The following is an 18954-nucleotide window of genomic DNA, read 5'->3' as shown; positions in this document are numbered from 1 at the left end:
TCCTCCAAGCGGGGATGATTAAGCGGGTCGGTGGTTCGTTTTTTGGACGATTGGTGGAAAGACGGGCAGTTGGAGAAGGGAGAAAAAAAATCGAAATACACGTTCAAACACGCGAGGCGTGACGTGAAAAAAAAAAACGGCCGCTTAAACGCGGTCATCGCGCGATATCTTGCTTGCCGTTGCTCGTTTGTTCCTCCAACTTTATTCCCGATGGGAGCGAAGCAACTTTCGGCCGGAAGAAGAACGCCCGACCCGATGTCGATATACCCACCCCTCCACTCCACTCGTTTCGATCGTTTTTCACCCGTGATGTTCGTACACAGCGTACGGGTAAACGATGAACGTCGTACGAGGTCGCGTTCGACCCGATACGGATATCCTGTATTCTCTACACTTTTAACACGGGCTGAAAAACCGACACTAAACGATTTATCGCCGCGCACCTTTTCCGTTCGTTCGCGTTTATTCGATTACAATAACATTTTATTGTTGCTTCCTGTACCAACGCGTCATGATTTATTCGTGAAGATTATATTTTGTAGAATGCCGAGTTGGTCGAGCTTATCGAGCTCAAATTGAAATTGTCACTTTTTTCCGATATTTTTTCGTATTATTTATAAATTTTTCACGAATCTAAGGTGAAAGATATCGTCGATATAAACTAAAACCAATTGAAAATTCCACGTTTACACAGACTGGACTTCCCCTCCTTAAACTATCCTCCACCATCCATGCGGATTCGGGGTCGAGAAGAGTCGTATAATCGCGGAAATTCAGCCCATTGTAAAAATTCAAGCCGCCGGAAGGAAAATATCGGGGTATCGCTGTTTTTTCTCTCTCTCTCTCTTTTTTTTGCGATAGCAGTCTCGTTCGATTCGATTCGATTCGATTCGATTCGACTGGATGGTGGCGAGCCATATTTAAAATCAGGTCCCAGGATAGTGGCGCGGTATCGACCAAGCTGGATGGTGGCAAGCCCGGACCACCGATATCGCCGACGCGGTAGACATTTATTTCGCGAGGCTTTTCGGATTTGACGGATTAGGGCGGGAGCTTCTCCGGTATCCCCGACGATATTAACGCGCGTCAACCGTGAACAGGGTTGATCTGCACACGGCCCAAAAACTCCCTTATCGACTTTCAATAGAGGGGAGGGGAATAAAGGGGGAGGGGGGAAACGCGAAAGGTAAAGTGGAGGAAAGGAGGATACGACGAGGTAAAAATTGCGGATAGATAAGGTCGGTGAAGAAGTAATTTGTCTGCCGGGAAGAAGACTTACGGTGACGATAAAGTTTCTTCTTCCACCCCTTTTCCAGACTGGCTTAACTCCTCCCACGATTCACGAGAGACTCCGTTCAAAATTAGGAAAAACAAGCCTTCGAGCCAAGATTTTGCTCGAGAGCCAAATGCATGAAAAGTGAATCTCGACGGTGTTGACGAGAGCGAGATTAATCGTAGTGGTAGACGGGGAGGAGGAGATTTTTCGATCGAAAGTTTTAGGAATCCTTGGTTGCATCGGATCCTCCTTCTTCTTTGAGAGCGAACAATTACTCTTACCATTTTGCTGGATTCGCCCGTGGAAATTCGAAAATCTGGAATTTCTTGTTAATATAAACGCAAATCCAGGGAGGAATGCGGAACAAGCCGAGGAGGAATTCCCGTATCAAGCGCATCCAAAGAGTTACAGGAAAATTATTTAACGTTATAATAACACGTTTCTCCATCTCCAAGGATACCAAAAGATTCTTCGAGTCTCTTCCAGTCCCTTTGACGATCCAGATTCGAACGCAGATTCGCCAAAGTTTTCGCTTTATTTACTTCTAGTCGAATCGAGAGATTTAACAAAGAAGGAAATTCAATTTCGCGAAGATGGCAAATTTATTCAAGTTCGATGAGTTGCGTTCGAAATTCGAGCGGCCCTATCACTTTTAAGAGGCTCATCGTTTTCGAGTATCGCGTATCCACAGGTTGGTAATATCGGCCGTGCCGATTTTTCCGCGAGAAATTTACTTCTTTTTTTTCTTTTTTTTTTTTTTTACTCCGCGTACGAGCTCTTTTTGCGTTCACGCCATTCGTGTTTATTTATTATCAGTCGGTCGACACGAGCCACGGTCATCAATTCGGATTAATGCCGGCTCAACAGCAGTTTTCGAACCGCTGTCACTTTTCTCGTTACTGTTGTTGGCCGGTGTCTCGTTGTCCCCGGTATTGCCGCGACCAGAGTATAGATTTATGAAACGACAAATCGCGCAAATTTGCGCTCGAGACGGCTGCTGCCCGAGATATCCACCGCTATACGGTATGAAAAAAAAAAATAAAAATAAAAAAAGAAAAAAAGATGTACCTTTCCATCCGTGATCTTTTAATTTCGTGTCCCGCGATAAATTTGACACGCGATATCTTCCAATTTTCAAATCATACCCACCTCTTATTCATCGTTTTTCACAACGCGATCGTCCATTTTTAATTTCGAATACGGTGAACAATTTTAATTCGAGCGATACGATGAAATATTTCGTTGGATCGCACAAGGATCGCATATTCTTCGTGCACGCGTATTCTTCAACGAAATTCTCTTATGCAACGTATTTTCGAAATCGCGAGATCACGAAAGAATGGAATCCAAACTCGGGAAAACGCCAATATCCGGCAGTAAATCGGGGAGGGGGATCCGAAATTACGAATAAAACTCACGAAATCGTAACGCTATTACCGCGCCAACAACAAAGATTGTCTCCTTATGGGGATGGGAAGCGACAAGGAGAGCACGGCCACGTGGAAAACAACAGGAATCCTCCTCGCAGACGTCGCGTCTCCCGTCGTGAAATTGCATTCGACACATCCTTCTTTCCCCTCTCCTCTCCCTTTTTTCTTTCAATAAAGGGAAGTAACCGTCCAAGTGTGCCAAGGGAGGACGAGTGGAGGAGTTCGTTCCATTTGCGGATTTTCCATTCTCTCTCGCCAAACCCTCTCCTCCTTTTGCCTTCACCCTTTCCTCGCGTGTGTCCCTCCCCCTCCTCTATCCACCCTTTTTCCGGAAAGGAAACCGACGGGCCACGATCTTCTCTCCACGGTGGAGCCCCGCAAGAAACGCGCTCCCTTTCTCTCTCTCTCTCTCTCTCTCTCTCTCTCTCTCTCTCTCTCTCTCTCTCTCCTCTGGTGAAATATTTCCACGAGTTCGTAATTTATAGAATCGGTGCTGAAACGGCAGATCCAACAGCTTAAAATCCGGTCCACGTAATTGGATGAAGCCTCGACGTAACCTTTCACGTGATTGTGAACGATGAATCCTTCGTAATTCTTATCTCCCCTTTCTTTCCTTTCTCCATCTTCGATTTTTCATTCTCGCCAACCGAACGGAATCTCGCCTCTCCTCTCTCTCGGGGATACCGTTCTTCTTTCTCGAGTCGAGTCCTCTCCTCGACGATTCAAAGAGGGAGAGAGAGAGAGAGAGAGTTCCGTATTCATATTTCCATTCCATTTCAACGACTCGTTCTTTTCTTTCTTCCCTTCCCTCCGTGATATTTTATTTAATCCGTGAACAAAATTTCTTTCTCTTCGCTTCAAGAATCTTGGCACGCGTTTCGATCCCGTTTTCCGCTTAATTTCTACTACCTGGAATCCCCGCCACGCCATTCCATTCCTCATATCGGCCACCGCGCATTAAACTTGCGCAGACACGTCGAGCGAAAATCTTTGCCAAATATCGCGCCTCGTGTAAACTAAACGCGGCGAGTTGTAATTCGAACTCTCAATTTCGCGGGGATTCGCGTTATTCGAAAATAAGAAAATGGAAAATAAAACAAAAAGGGAAGAAAATATATATATGTATGTTTACAAATCGTATAATAATATTTGTATGGAACGATATTTATTCGAGCATGCATATATCGTAATTTTATCGAATGAATTGAATACGAATTTCGAGTGGGAGAAAGTTCGTGAGAGGCTGGCGCGAATGAACAGGCTGAAAATATAAATAAACGGAATAATTCGTGCGAACAGCGTAAGCGGTTGTGTAATAAGCGTTAAGAGGTAAACTTAGGATATTGTATATACTCATTTTCATCAGATTTCAAACTGTATTCTCTCACTTCTGTCTGCGATCCATCCAAATATATTCCAAACACGATTGGTTTGAATGCACGATGCTTTTGCTCGCGAACGATGCGATTCGTGCGTGGAAATATATATATATATACATGGATGTACGAAAATGAAAACACGGTTTCAACTACAAGAGGAGGAGGATGAAAGAGAGGAGGGTAAGAATTAGAATTCTCGGGTATTGTTGACGCCAAGATTTCATAAAGGATAGAGAGACGAGACAAAGAGAGAGAGAGAGATACTCACGGTCGAGTTAACGTTTAATTCAGCCACTTTTCCGCTCGGTGCCATCCCCGTTTCTTCTTCGTCTCGAGGAGGGTGAAAGACCGGCCCATTTATTTGTCGCAGCGGCAAGTTAACCGTGACATAAACGCGGAGACTTGGCCGCGTTCGAAGGACCGAGTTCAAACGAAATTGGATTTTCATTGCGAGCGGGAGGGTTAATTCGGCCGTTTCTTTGTCTCCAGCTGCGTCTTTGAAACGACGTTATGAAAATGGGAGAGAGGAAAAAAAAAAGAACGATAATCCGAAATATTCGAATGAGAGGAAAGATTGCTCTTCGTTGCTTCCGATCTTCTCCATCTTCTTCTTCTTTTAATCGAAAGATATTTTCTTTTTTCCAACTTCCTCCTATATTCTTCACATTTTATTTTTGTTCGATTCACGCTTTCAGAGATTACAGGATCTCGAAAAAGTTGAGAAATTAAATTTCGATTTGAATTATTTCGTGGGGAATAATGAGAAAACGGGAAAGGAAAAACATTTCCGCTCGGGTGACTGACTTCACCCGGGTAAAAAGAAATACGGATGGAAAATATGGAGAAAGAGAAAGAAAGGGAAGAGCGGTAAATAAGAGAACAACGAGGAGGGATGGAATTGAAAATTGAGAGAGAGAAAGAGTAAGGTGTAAGAAGCACCCGGTGGAAAGTTATAGGCAGTGCAGGATGCGAAGGATGGGATTTCGATAATCGAATGGGGAATCGGATCAATTAAACCCTCGGGGTGGGCATTAATTATCAAAGGTGTCGTCGACAGTTTCTTATCGCACGTGCGATCCGAGAAGGGTTTCCGAGAATCTTTGCCTCGGGATCGTTTTCCCTCGCTCATTCTCCTCCCTCCATTCTCTTCTTCTATATTCTCTCGTCCTTACTTCTTTCTTTACCTTCACTCCGATCGATTGCATCATAATCGCTCTTATCATAAAACGTAACTCCAATTACTAACTCTAAGACCAATTTTCATATTCGTCGGTATAATTGTAGTTTAACAGCCATCTTCATACGATTATTTCAGTAGAGAAAATTCGTATATTTATCAATTATATAACTCTACGTGGATAATTTCATCAATTGGAGAGGAAAAAAAAAGGAGTTACTTCAGCGAGAACAGTGCACACAACGCAGTCGATAACGCAGAGTCGTTATTAACGCGCGAGTTTCAAACTTGGCCGGGCGAAGCGCGTTACTTTTATTCAACGCGTCCACACCCAGCGAGTGGAGTTAAACAAGAGGGTTGTTTCAACAACTAAATTATACCAACTTATAGCGGTGTTTCAAATTTGTTCAAAAAGCGACTCGTCTGAAAAAATATTAATACGCGCTTGCAACAACGGGGACAGAGAGAGAGAGAGAGAGAGAGAGAGAGAAAAGCTTTGTCGGATACGATTTACCGGGCATTTTATCGTTAATAACCCGGTCTGATTAACTCGAGGGCATACGGCCGCCTGTACACCGGATGCGATGGAATTATGAACGCGTTCATCATTTCCGTTGGAATGTCCGTGACGCGGTTTTTTTGTTCGAAAGGGAGGAGGGGGGGCCTCGCTTCCCGCGCGTTTTATATCAAGCGTGCGAAACTTTATTTCCCGCTTATCAACCGTTGAGCAACTTGTTACACGTGATACGATCCAACGATGCCGCGGCCAATTACGATGTTAACAACGTTACGCGCGCGCACCGCTGTGAAACTGAATTTACCCATGGTCCATTTTTAACGCTGAAATTTTTCCTCCTCACGGAGGAAGGGAGAAGAATCGCGCGTACAGAGATTTCCTCTCGTCACCCTCTTCCTCGAAACCGAATGCTCCGCCTCTTTCTCCCCCGTTTTCTCTTTCGAGCCTATTTCCTCCGCGCCCCTTTTTCCACCGTGTAACTCTTTGTTTGCGCGACTAACCGCGATTATTTCTTCCTTTTAGCTCGGGCTAAGCTTTTCTCTTTTTTTTTTTTTTTCTTCGCAGAGGAGAAGATTGGATTTTACGTAGTAGTTTCCGGATCTCGTTCGTTATCGAAGTCGGAAGTTTTCTCTCCTCGTTCTAGAATCTTTTTTTCCGTCGTTTTTTCCTTTTTTTTTTTTATTCGCCATTTTTCGATTTCTCCTTTTCCAACGCCCCTGTTTTTTTCACGCGGGTCGTGACGTTGCGTGCGACGCGTTTCTTTGTCGTTGTTGAATAAAAAAAGATCAGGGAGTTGTTTTCTTCCTTGCAATTTTTCCTCGGAAATTTTCTTAATTATACCTTTAACAACCGAGCTTTTATTTACGCGCGAAATTCCTCGCTCGTTATCCCAAATTGTGATTTCTTTTTACTACGCCATAGAGAGTTTTTTAGACAGCGTTTTTAGACTCCTCTTATCCTCCGCTTATTAACCAAACGTTGTTGGAGCAACGTTGTAAAAATCGACGGAAAGAACGGACGATCTATTTCCACAAAATTCGAAGCCTGAGCGAAAAGTAAACGTTCTATCCCATATACCAGCAAGCACAGCAATACATCAATCTTTTTATCAATTCTTGTACACACACACATCCGTCACCCTGTGATAACACACTAAAATTCTCTACGTTAAAATTTATATATATATAATAAAACGTCGCCTCGAGATCTTTTTAATTCTCGATAATTCCTTCATTTCCGATCGTGCGTTTTTCCACATGACGTTCATTTTCACGCGTAACACGCACAGCTAATTTCAATTATAAATTATAAAGTCTTGAAAATTAAACGATCCCTTATAGTTTTACACCACGCAATTTTCTTCGACGACGACGCAAAGGTCCATAAAGACTTGGACAACGATTCTGTGCAACTCTGTTGCGACATTTTCCATGTTTTGGCGAATGTAGCCTAAATAAAAGAGAAGGAAACGCGGGTAGATGATCGGCAACAGGGGTTGTTCCCGAAGTAAAGACCGGATGGTGTGCGGTCTGGCTCGTGAATTTTTCACCATTTCACCCGGACGTTAGCCCGCCTCTTATTAAACATGCACGCGTGTTCGAGCGTTTTTTCATTTTTAAACAAGATCCAAGGGACCGGACCCGTTGCCGCGTAAAATTTTAATCCGGCTTAAACGTGTCAACCGGGTACGAGAATCCGAATGATAGCTGATCCTGCTTTCGCCTCGTTTGAATTTTCATCTGAATACGACTTTATTGACAGCTTTTCCCCCTAATATCATCATCGTATGAGGTTTCCCTTCTTTCCAACGAATTACCGTATTCTTTTTTTCTTTCTTTTTTTTTTTTTACTAAATTATACATTCAACTTTCTTCTTCTGCGAAATTCTTCAAAAAATTGTCAAAGTATTTTTCTATACGCAATACGAATAGAATGACTTTAAGTTAACCGTTCGACTCGATACACGGAAACCCCGTAAATCGACGTTTCCTCTTCAAACGCCAATTAAAATCATAAAATCCATCTTCACATATCTCTTAATTGAATCTAATCTCGGTAACGTTTCGCCACGAAGATAGGGAAGAGGAGCTCGACTTCTCCCAAAGTTTCTTCAAAGAACGGTGGCGGTCGATTCCACCCACTTTCGAGTTCACTTTTAACCGAATCCCGGCTCGAAAAAAAAAAACGAGGTGAGACGAGGTGGACGCAAGAGAGAGAGAGAGAGAGAAGGGAGGTGAAAAGTGGAGCAACGAGAAGCTATTTCCGGTCGAGGAGGTCCGCATCGGGCCCACGGAGGTACGAAATGACCGACTTAAGCAAGTTTTACTGCGAGACAAACCGGAAGTGATTCGGCCACGACCGAAACACTTCTTCCCCCTTTTGCACAGGGGTAAGAAAGTTTACCCCTTCCAACCAAGAACCGTTCCTTTTGGCCGGGATTACGTCCCTTGGACGAACATCCACATCCATTCTCGTTTAACGCCTTTATTTACCGTCCACTGCTTTTCCTTTCAACCCCTTCCTTCTCCCTTCTCTTCTTGACCCCGCCAACTATTCCCTCTTCTCCTCTTCTCTATTCTCCTGCTTCTTTCGTTCGTTTCGTTCGTTGACACTCGATTATCGCGGTGGCTTCAAGAGCAATCGCCCTCCACCACTTCCTCTTATTCTCTCCTCCTTTCTCTCCCTCTCCCGAAGGCTGCTTGTTCGCCCAGTTCGTTTAATTATTCGGATGATTCCTCTCGAAGCATTCCTCGTTTCGAGTATGCTCCCACGATTGGCGATGGTTTTAATAATCGTTGGTCGAATTCCAGTGTTCGAAGGAGCAAGATTGCTCGTTTTAAGATCCCTCGAAAATGATAAATAATTGTTCCTCCGTTTTTAAGCGTTTCATTCTCGCGAGATTAAATATACCTTATTATTTTTCTTTTCTTTATTCGATATTATATTTAATAAACCCTTCCTCCCAGCGACGCAACAACGTAACAATTAATTAAAACACGAAGCGTAAAATCGATCAGACTAGTAATCTCCCCTTCCACTTTATTTATATATATATTTATATATATATCATAAAATGAATCACACACATCCTCTTAGATTACGGTATATACGCGAAATAATGGTAACAAAGAACATAAACCAATTAAACCGTTCGTAATACCCGTGCCATCCACCACCACTCCTCCTCCCTGTCATCGTGGGAGAATTATTCATTTATTATAATTAATACAACTCGTTACCAAATCTCGGTAAAAAATCGGAATCACGGAAGCGAGCAACTGAAACAACACCTTTTCATCGCTCGAAAACACTTCCTCTCCCTCTCGTTCCATCATCGCGGGGGCGGATCGATTGGAGATCACGGATCGAAAACGGCTCTTCCGACCCGAAAGCCGAATCGATGCACGCGTGATACGCCAAAGTGTCCGCGCGCTATCGCCGCGAGTAAAGGGATAAAACGTTTCGAGCGGGGGGACCCCGTAGGAGGCAAACCTCATACGTTATTCGCTCCGGGTGAACAGGAATAATCTAGTTCGGGTGTGTGAGCCGAATGCAAAGATTTTTGCGTTTTCTATGCCGGCAAGAAATTAGGCCGATTGGGATTCCTGTTATTGTTGAGCGCGGGTTTTGGCGAACTTTCTGATTCGAGAAAATGAATTTCGAATAATTAAAATCGATGTATTCGAAAATTCGAAGTATTCAGAATTGTACGAAGGAAATTCGTTCTGATCGCGTTTGAAGTAGACAGATTTTGAGAAATTTTCTTTCTCCAAAATTGCGCCAAATCTGTCGTCTAATTTTTCTCTTTCTCTCAGAATCGCGGAGCCATTTTGCTCGGCATTTTTTTCCAACGTCCCTCCCGAAAAATCTATAAATCCAACGAACGGGGAGGCCGCGTACGTCAGGACCATTCGTCAGCGGACAGATTGCGGCATGAGGGGAGGAGGGGGGAGAGAGCGGAGGGTTGAAGAGGGCCTCTCGGGTGTCAGTCGGCTCCGTGCCACGCGCAATAAAGCCGCGAGCGATTTTTACGATGCGGGATGGTGGTGGATCGCACGAGGTAATTCACCCTCGGAAGGCAGTTCACGCCCCGCTGGATAATACGTATTCGTGTGAAAAAAGAAAATTTCCTTTTCCTTTTTTCTTTGCCAAGAGTTCAACTTCGAGATCGGGGGGGGGAGAGAGAGAGTGGGGAATGGACGATTTTAAAATTGCAATGAATGCTGCGATGAAAATTTCCCTCCCCTCCATCGCCTTTCTACCTTTGCTGCCCCGCCTGTTTGATTACTTTCCGCTTCCCTTTAAATAAAGGGAACTCGATTGCTTTTCTTGTCTCTTAAACAAAGAGCCGCCATTATATCGTATTTTACGTTTCTCGAACGATAGAGAATCGTTCCAATGTGTAAATGGCGTTCGTAAGTGGGTGAGCAGTAACGGGCAATAACGAAACTGGGAGGGGAGGAAGGAGAAAGGAGGAGGGAATTTCCTGGCGGAACTCGTCCTCCTCTCGAGACGGCAACGCACAATGAAAACCAATTCCTCCTCTCTCATCGCCCGATAATTGTTAACATTAACGCGCGAATTCTCATAGAGACGCGGATACAAATGCAAATTGCGTCGTAAGCAAAGCTTACTTTCAGCAGCGAGGACTTCTTCCAAGGGAAGAAGTTGAAATTGGCATCTGTCCTAACATCTAAAAAAAGGATATTTCCGCCGAAATGTTTGCAGACTGGTGTCGTCCCCGGCGAGGCAGAACGAGGCAGGTGGTAGCAGCAGTGGCGGTGCGACGCAACACGCGGCCACTTTCGCTGTGCGGGTGGGCACGATGGACGGCGTGGTGACGCATCATCTACGCGCCGAGACGAGGAGGGACCTGGCCGCGTGGGCCAGGGCGATCGTTCAAGGCTGTCACGCGGCCGCTCATTCGTTACGCGAGTACACCGTTCGTGAGTACATAATTTTTCACAAAATTATTCCCTTCTTCGCGCAGGAAATATCTTCGAAATCGAAACCATTCAACTTTACACCTCCGTTATAAAGGATATTATCTGTCGCGGAGCCCTAAATGTTAATTTCTCTAAATGTTTATTTGCGAAAGGAATCGAGCGATAAAAAAAAAAAAAAAGAAAAAGAAAACAAAAACCGAGAAGAATAATCTCGTTCGAAACAAGGGAGAGAAGTGTGGGGAGGGGAGGCATGCATCTTTACATAAGGAAGAAAAAAAAGGGAAGCGGAACGGGTTAGCAACGCACGCGTTCGCTTCGATGAATTTTAATTTCTTTCCGCGATTCATAGCGCAATAATAAATCGAGATTAATGCCGTGGTATCACCCCTTATTTTTCCCCGTGCGCATCGAACTCGCATCGGTCATGATTCGCGGCGGATTCTCCTGCTGACCCCGAAAGACGCGGAGGACGATGGAAAACTGCCGCGAGAAATATACGTTGTTGAATACGCGTTTCGATTTCCTTTTTTTTTTCAGTTCGTGCCTAGATTTCATCCGAGGATTTCCTTTCCTTTCTCTCTTCCCCCCCCCTCTCTCTCTCTTTTTAATCTCTTTTCTTTCGCGATTGAACGATGTTATTCAGCCGAGCTCGGTTCCATCGTGAAAATTATTTTTCAATTCGGCGCCGATTGGCTGCCGTTTAATTTAACTCGATTTCATTGCCGAACTTCATTATTTGCTCGAAATATGCACACACACCTTCCTATTTTACTTGACGATTTTAATTTTATCGAGAAAAAGGAAAAAAGTTAATTTCTCACTCGTCCCAATTGTTTAATTTAATTTAATTCGATTTAATTAAAAAATTCTTGTCTTCCCTCGCTCCATCGCCCATCCATACGCGATTCCATACACGATTCATTAAAATTCGTTGTTTGTTCGCGATCGTCGGGAGAGCCGATACAACAATTTTATCACACGTGATAAAATTCTAATTAGGATGCGCACTGTTTGTTGTTGTTGTTGCAGGGTGCACGTGGCAAGGGAAGGCCTGTCAGCTGGTCGTAAACCACGAGGATGGCTTCGCGTTGTACGCAGCTGGGGCTAGAGGCGGTGGAAACGGGATGAGTCCAAGCTCCTCTCCGACCCCTCTTTGGAGAAGATCCTTCGATAAACTGAAAATGTCCGCCGATGATGGGGCGCGTCTATTATGGCTCGACTTTGGCGGCGAGGATGGCGAGATTGTGAGTGTGACACGCGGTGGAAACTTCGTTTATCATTCAAAGGAACGCATGAATCCTTCGTTCAGAAATAACATTCCTTCCTCCTCTATCTCTATCGTAGGAGAAACACGCGATGAGTGTAATTTGATCGATTCGAAAGAAATATCTCGATTATTGGAACACTATTGCTAACCAACTTCGAAAGTTGTATTTTTCGAAAGCGTAAAACGTAGAATCTGATTTCAACATAACGAAGATTCTTTGATCGTCTTGCGACGGTTGCGGAAGAGAAACTTGTAAAACTTATTTTTAACGCGTGAAAAAAAAAAAGGAGGGAAGAAATCAATTTTTTTTAGAATCACGAATTTTAATTAAGTAAAAGAAAAAACGCAACTCATCGCGTCCTTCCCCTCTTGATACAAATCCACACCCACCCTTCTTCAAAGGCTTCTTTTTCTTTCTCCCTTAAAACTCTCCTCCCCCTAACGGGATCGACATTCTCTCGCGATTTTCTCACCGTATGACGAATGGAAGAAAATTAGCAAAAAATATCGAGCTGGGGCTGACGTGTTCGATAATAACGCGACGCGAGAGAGGACTTATTGTGAAAGAAGCCTTCCTCTCTCTCTCTCTCTCTCCCTTTCTTCCCGGCGGCGGGGGGTATTGAGAATTTTAATTGACCCCCGCCTAGACTATCGAGATTATTATCTCGGACGAGAGGAGAGGGATATCTGGTGGAAAAGAGGGAGAAAGAAAAGAAAAGGAGGGCCGTGCATCGAGTAATCCCATTGTGCTCGTCACTTTTCAAAGAGCCCTCGATGCCGGAGCACGATACCGTCGAATACCGTATTTTACATCTTCTCCAAACACCGTCCCTCCGCTTTCCTCCCGCCGTTCAATGGCCATTCATAACGCTACCGTCCTATCTTTCTGCAAAGCGCTGGGGAAGAGGAGGGGTTGGGAGTCAGAAGAGAGAGAAAGGGAGAGAGAGAGAATTTGCCGCGACAGACGTCACGATGGAAAAATTATTCCGCCCTCGAGAGCCTTGAAACGAAGCTGGTGGCGAATATCTTCCGTTCTTCCTTCTTGGAATTTTTTTATTAAGCGATCGACCGCGTGGAAGAAACAATGATCCCGCCGATTGGTCCCGCTCTCTTAACTCGAATCGGTGTAAATAACGAGAAATCGATTTTTCCATTGTGCCGAGATGAATTGCCGATTTCCAAAATTTATTTTCACGCGCGACTCCACTCGATTTTGTCATAAACGGGGAAGGAAAACTATAGAAGATAATGATTTTTCGATTAGAAACTATCAGAAACGAGGAATCTATTCTCGAGAGATTTTTTTTTTTTCTTTTTAACTATTCGCCATACATTTCTCGTATCTCTCGAACTCCTATCTCCAGAAAGAAAAATATAGGTCCCATTAGATCCCATTTATAATCTTTCCACGCTATCTACTTAAGCATTTGCGATTCCTTACTTCGAATCCGACCGGACTCGACTCGACAAAATTCTTACCAAATCTTGGCGAATCTATCTAACGCTTGCTTCTCCCCGATAAAAATTCCAGGAGCTGGACCTCGAGAGCTGTCCCAAACCGATCGTGTTCGTGCTGCACAACTTTCTCTCGGCCAAGATCCATCGGCTCGGGCTGAGCGCATAGGGGTACGAGGGGGCCCCCACGGAGGCCCCCGACCTGCCGCCCCACACCACCAGGTCCGTCACCAGCGTCTTCCTTCACTGAAGACTCGTCCGGACACAGGACGAGGAGGAAGAGAGAAGGGTGGCAGGCAGGACACGAGAGAACGGACGAGAGAGACCCACGCATCGCTCGACGGAGACACGTAACGAGGACACGTTGGCCAGCTTCCACCTTTTATTTCCATCCGGAGATCGCCACGATTCCCCAACTCCCGTTGCTGGGGGGACTACCGCGCTCTTCCACGTTCGATTCTACGAGCGAGGCGCGCGTAACGACGAACTCTCCTCGACGAATGAGAAAACACGGGAAGAGAAACAAACGGATGGCGATCGAAGAGAGAGGGAGAACGATCGAAGCCATCCTAATTTTCCAGGAAAGTATCAGCAACAAGTGCAACAAGTAGGGCAGAAGGAAGCGGAAGGAAGGAAGGTCACTGCTGGGTATCGTGACTAATCAACGCGCCTAAGTAACCGATTAAACTTATCTAAAGTAAGAGGAAGAAAAAAAAACGCTATGTAACGAACGAGAGAGAAAGAGAGAGAGAGAGAGAGAGTGAATGGTGGGTGTATTTAAGAGAAAGTGAGAAAAAAAAAAAAACTGCTCCGATCGAACGCTCGATTTCGGGGAACTGCTGCGGAAAAGCTGATCAATTACTGTCCAACTGCCAACCCGTTTCGCTCTTACTATCGAGGGGATCGACTGACCCTGCAACTTCGACCTCTCCCCTGGCGTCCGCCGCTGCACGCCAACTTTCCTCCTCTCGGGTATAAATAAAAGGACGAAGAAAATAGAAGGCGAGGAAGAAAGAATCGGCTATACGCTAAAGTTGTCGCAACCTCTGTCCAACGAAAGCGACTTTAAAGAGTTCGTTGAGGACGTTGATCTTCGATTAGTGAAAATTCCGAAACGTCTAAACATTTTCGTTCCGTTCGTCGATATTTATCGACTGGATTTTCTTACCCGAGTGAATTATTCCGCTCCTCGACGAATTCCATTCTGGAGAAATTCGTGAATCTCGACGATTTTCGAATAAATTTCGAGCGACGAAATATATGATAAGAGTGAAAATTTCGTCGAGGCGGAGAGGTTCGAATGTGTGGAATAACAGGGTCGAAGGGAGCGAAGGGGCTAGCGTTAATAGTTGTTTTGTACGATTCGTATTCTTAAACGCGAGTAAGTGTAAGATGCCAAGAAACGTCGATGTGTATACTTGGTTGGCCGCGATTCCATCGAGTGGGATAACTCGAGATCGATCCTCGCTTCCACATCTCCCCCTCAAAAATTATTTCCATCTTGTTTCGTAAAACTCGACATCCACCTCCCCCAACATCCAAAGTTTCACATCCGAGCAACTCTCGTATTGTAAATAAACCATCGGTTGCCCAACCCGCGCCAATTCCAATAATATCGTTCCACGTGCCGTCGCAAAATCGAGTAACAAGCCGGAAAATATCGTGAAGGAACGAAGGTGAGGTCGAGTCGAGGATCGAATTCCCATTCTGTGTCGAGTTATCGCGCGGAAAAGGATGCAAATGGTCGCGGCTCGCCACGAAATTATTCGCATTACGAGTGCTGCTGCGAATATTATCGATGACGAGAGAGAGAGATATGAGTGTTGTTCGTGTAAGAATGGAGCATTCTTTTTCATCCGTTCTATAGAGACCGATATTCGATCACGATCCTCGAGAAAGGAGGAGAGGAGAGGAGAGGAGAGAAGAAAGATTGGTCGAAGAGGGAGGCCGTGCGATAATAAGAATTTTGACGTTAAGTAGAACGTATCAACGAATCCACGTAACGTTCATTGTACCCGTTTTACGTCGTTTGCCGAGTTGTCGTTCTTCCTTTCGCGGTGAATGATGAAATTATATTACGTGAAGAGGAGAGAAGAAGAAGATCGATTTCGCAATCTTTTCTCGCGTGTGTATCTATCGCGCGTTAGATTGGGACGTTGATGGGATATCCGTGACGTTGGGTAGTTAGAACGGAATGTCTTCGATTTTATAAGAGATCGAAGGATTGTTTAACGTTGAATAATAATTCTGATCGATCGATTTTGAATTGTAGATTCGCGGTAGATGGTACTCGATGCGATTAATCTCGACGTGACCGCTCATTAAGTTCTGTTTTAACGTGGATCCATGTATAAGATAGGAACGAGCGCGTGTATTAATCCTTCCAACGATGCATCGCGAGATATATTTTAAAAATAATATTTGTCGCGCGATTTTAAATTAATATTTATTTAAATCCGTTTACCACCAATTTTAATTATTCATTTATATGTAAACGAAGTCGCATGATTCGTAATCAAGATCATCGCCATCGGAAAATTTCAACGTCTAAGCGACGAAGCCAGAAATCGGGACGATCCGGGTAACACGCTCGAATCAACGCCTATTACCGTTAAAAGCCGGTCAAAACTTGACGTGAAATCATCGATCACGGGAAATCGACTTAATAAATATCGCTTGTCAAAGGGTATTTCGAACGCATCCATCGTTGAACGCGTTAAAACGATGGGAAAAAAGCCGGGTATCCGAAAGTGGCCCGAATGAGCCGCATTATCCGCCAATTGCAACGCGATCAAAAACAATCCGACCCAGTTTTTACCACAATTTCGCGCCCATTATCAAAATTGCCCGAACGCCACCCCAGAGAACTCAATTTCACGGAACGAATGTGTCGTTCGTGGATGATTGGAGGGTGGTGGTGGCGCGGGAGGGGTTGACTGGGTGACACGAAAATGGAATGGAGAGATCACGGTGGTCGGTTCCGTCGCGACGAAATGAAATTATACACGGGTCGAAATAATGAACGATGCTCGAATTTTCCACGTTTATTCCGGCTCGAAATTCGTGTGAAACGCGATACGGGAGGGATACACGTTCACCTGTCCTGTCGTATCGAAAAACCGAGGGCCCTATTTCCAAATGGAAATTACCGAAAGTAGAAAAACCTGTAAATGAGCGGACACGTCGAGCGAATTAATCGAACGATTTCGTCGTCACAGCGAATCCCGCGAAAGGAACGCGAGAGCGTGTTGCATATACACGCGTGTGAAAACACACACATACATATATGGAGATGTAGAGAGAGAGAGAGAGAGAGAGAAGGAGGCAGAGAGGATAGAAGATAACATTCGCCTGGGTAACGAGGTGGACGTCATTAAGCGCGAGGATAAGTTCGGAACATCGACGAGAATTAATTCAGTTTGAAAGGATTTGCGCGTAAACTGTGTATTTTTCTAATGATTTTAGGACGCGGCCGGTCACGGCTCGTTCTTTCGTTTTTTAATCTTTTCTTTTTTTTTTTTCTCTCTATTTTCGATTTTCACCCCTCTAAAAGATCGAATCGGGGGTGAAACGGGACACACGGTCCTTCTGCGTTTTCATTTCTCTAATAGGTTTAAGAGAACGTTAACGTGTATATCTATGAGTTACCAAATAAATGAGACCGGTTAGAAAATTGATCGTTTCTCTTTTCCTGCCTCCCTTCGTTTTTGATTTTAATTCCAGATATTGGAATCCCAAGAAACGAACACGAGGTAAGTATCTAATTTCTTTTCAACGATAACGAAAAAATAATGAACGTAATATAGAATTCGGAAGACGTTCGAAATATTGGAAAATATTGGAAATTAAAATATCGAAATAATTTTTCAACTTCTTCCCTATAAAAGATATCTAACTTTTTGCCTCTTTCGAATGAAGCGAGTGTACACTTTCAAAGCATTTCTTTCCCGAGTGTCCATCGATCTAGAAAGGTCGACGACGTATTCGAAAGGAATCGCGACTATGCGCGACAGGGAGAAGAAGAAGAAACTTTCAAGACTTTGTCATTTTTATCGTTGAATCCGATATCCAGCCCCGGTGATTGGCTCGCGAAACTTTTCTGATCTGTCTTCCGTCTGCCTGCAGCGATTCCCTATATTCTTTCATCTCCGCCAATGTACAGATCTTCTCTTCCTTCGTAGAGGTTATGTCGCACGTAAATCTCGCCAACGCTTTGAAACACCCGTTATATCGAACATTTTTGACTAACTTTATCGAACAATACGATAGAAATATCTTTTTCGAATTGTATACGAATAATCTCGCGTGAAATAACGAAATGAGAAACATTTTCGATAAAAGGTGATAAATTAAATCGTGAATAACGAATAGTAAGATAAATTGTAAATAGTAAATTAAATACGACACATAGAAACGAAAAACATTTCACGCATAAAATAAAGATAAAAATACAATTAACATTTATTTAGAGTACTTACAGATAATGCCACGATGATGCCGCCATGATGCCAACATGATACCAGCTCTCAAAATGGATGCACTTATCGCGAAATATTATATACGCACTATACTACGCATAAAGATACGTTAAAACGTTTATTTTAATTACTAAATACCGCTTTTAACGAAAAAAAAAAACACGTGTATACGTGAAACGATCGCAAAATTCACGAATTCTAGTAGTTAAGATGAACACGATTGTTACGAAACATTAAACACGCACTGTACTATGCACGAAAAATCATCAAGAAGCTTCTACTAATTAGTAAAAATCGATTTTAACGAAATCGTATATATGTATACACGAAAAGACTGCAAAATTCACAAATTCAAAAAATCAAGATGGATACGATAACCGCGAAGCGCTATACTGCGCATAAAAATACGTTGAGAAGCTTCTATCAATTATTAAAAATTGATTTTAACGAAAAGAAACACGCGTACTCATAAAACGAACGCGAAATTCACGAAACTTGGTATTCAAATGAAGTGCACAACATTATCTTACACAAAAAAGACGTTATTACACGTTTATTTTAATTATTACGCATAATTTAACGAAGAAAAGACGCGCACACAAGAAATGGCCGAAATCTACTGAAAGGCAAACGAAGGAATCGCGTGATTTCCCCCACTACGTTGCCTTCGTTGCCGAACGTTCCGCCGAAAATGTAAATACGCGGCGCGGCGTTCAATTTCAAAACAATAACATTTGTGATATTAATGATTTGCGAATATTTTTGCATAGAAAATTTTGCAAATTTATTCTCTAATAAATTTTTGTGCAAATTACTCTCGGACAATCACGTTCAGGACAATGTTCATCGATGAAAAATTTATTTTCGAGAATTTTTTTCTTTACTTTTTTATTTTCAATGTACGTATAAATTTTTTAATACGTATTTAAAAAAAGATAAAAGAATAAAAATAAAAGAACAATTTAAGAAAATTAATACGATTGAAATTATTATTTAAAATTAATTGAAAATAATTTCGAAACAAGATTA

At 43.4% G+C, this 18954-nt stretch overlaps 1 protein-coding gene and 1 long non-coding RNA gene across 2 annotated transcripts in view; one reads left to right on the top strand and one right to left on the bottom strand.

The window, feature by feature from the left end:
• Positions 1-17120, top strand: part of LOC100872389 (beta-2-syntrophin-like) — a 57283-nt gene extending 40163 nt beyond the window's left edge. Inside the window, exons 4-6 of the mRNA XM_086917223.1 lie at positions 10508-10725; positions 11755-11969; positions 13524-17120. Of these exons, the coding sequence (XP_086773349.1) occupies positions 10508-10725; positions 11755-11969; positions 13524-13616 (526 nt within the window). The 3' untranslated portion in view covers positions 13617-17120. The remainder of the gene's footprint in view (positions 1-10507; positions 10726-11754; positions 11970-13523) is intronic.
• LOC147656094 (uncharacterized) overlaps positions 1-18568 on the bottom strand; it is a 76712-nt gene extending 58144 nt beyond the window's left edge. Inside the window, exon 1 of the long non-coding RNA XR_015295084.1 lies at positions 17926-18568. This is a non-coding gene — a long non-coding RNA (uncharacterized LOC147656094). The remainder of the gene's footprint in view (positions 1-17925) is intronic.
• Positions 18569-18954: the final 386 nt, after the last annotated feature.

The sequence above is a fragment of the Apis florea genome, unplaced genomic scaffold (assembly GCF_048593485.1).
Source record: "Apis florea isolate Af1SG1 unplaced genomic scaffold, ASM4859348v1 contig_3813_pilon, whole genome shotgun sequence".
Classification (NCBI taxonomy): domain Eukaryota; kingdom Metazoa; phylum Arthropoda; class Insecta; order Hymenoptera; family Apidae; genus Apis; species Apis florea.
The sequence above is the reverse complement of the archived record's forward strand: the minus strand, read 5'-3'. Positions and strand labels throughout refer to the sequence as shown.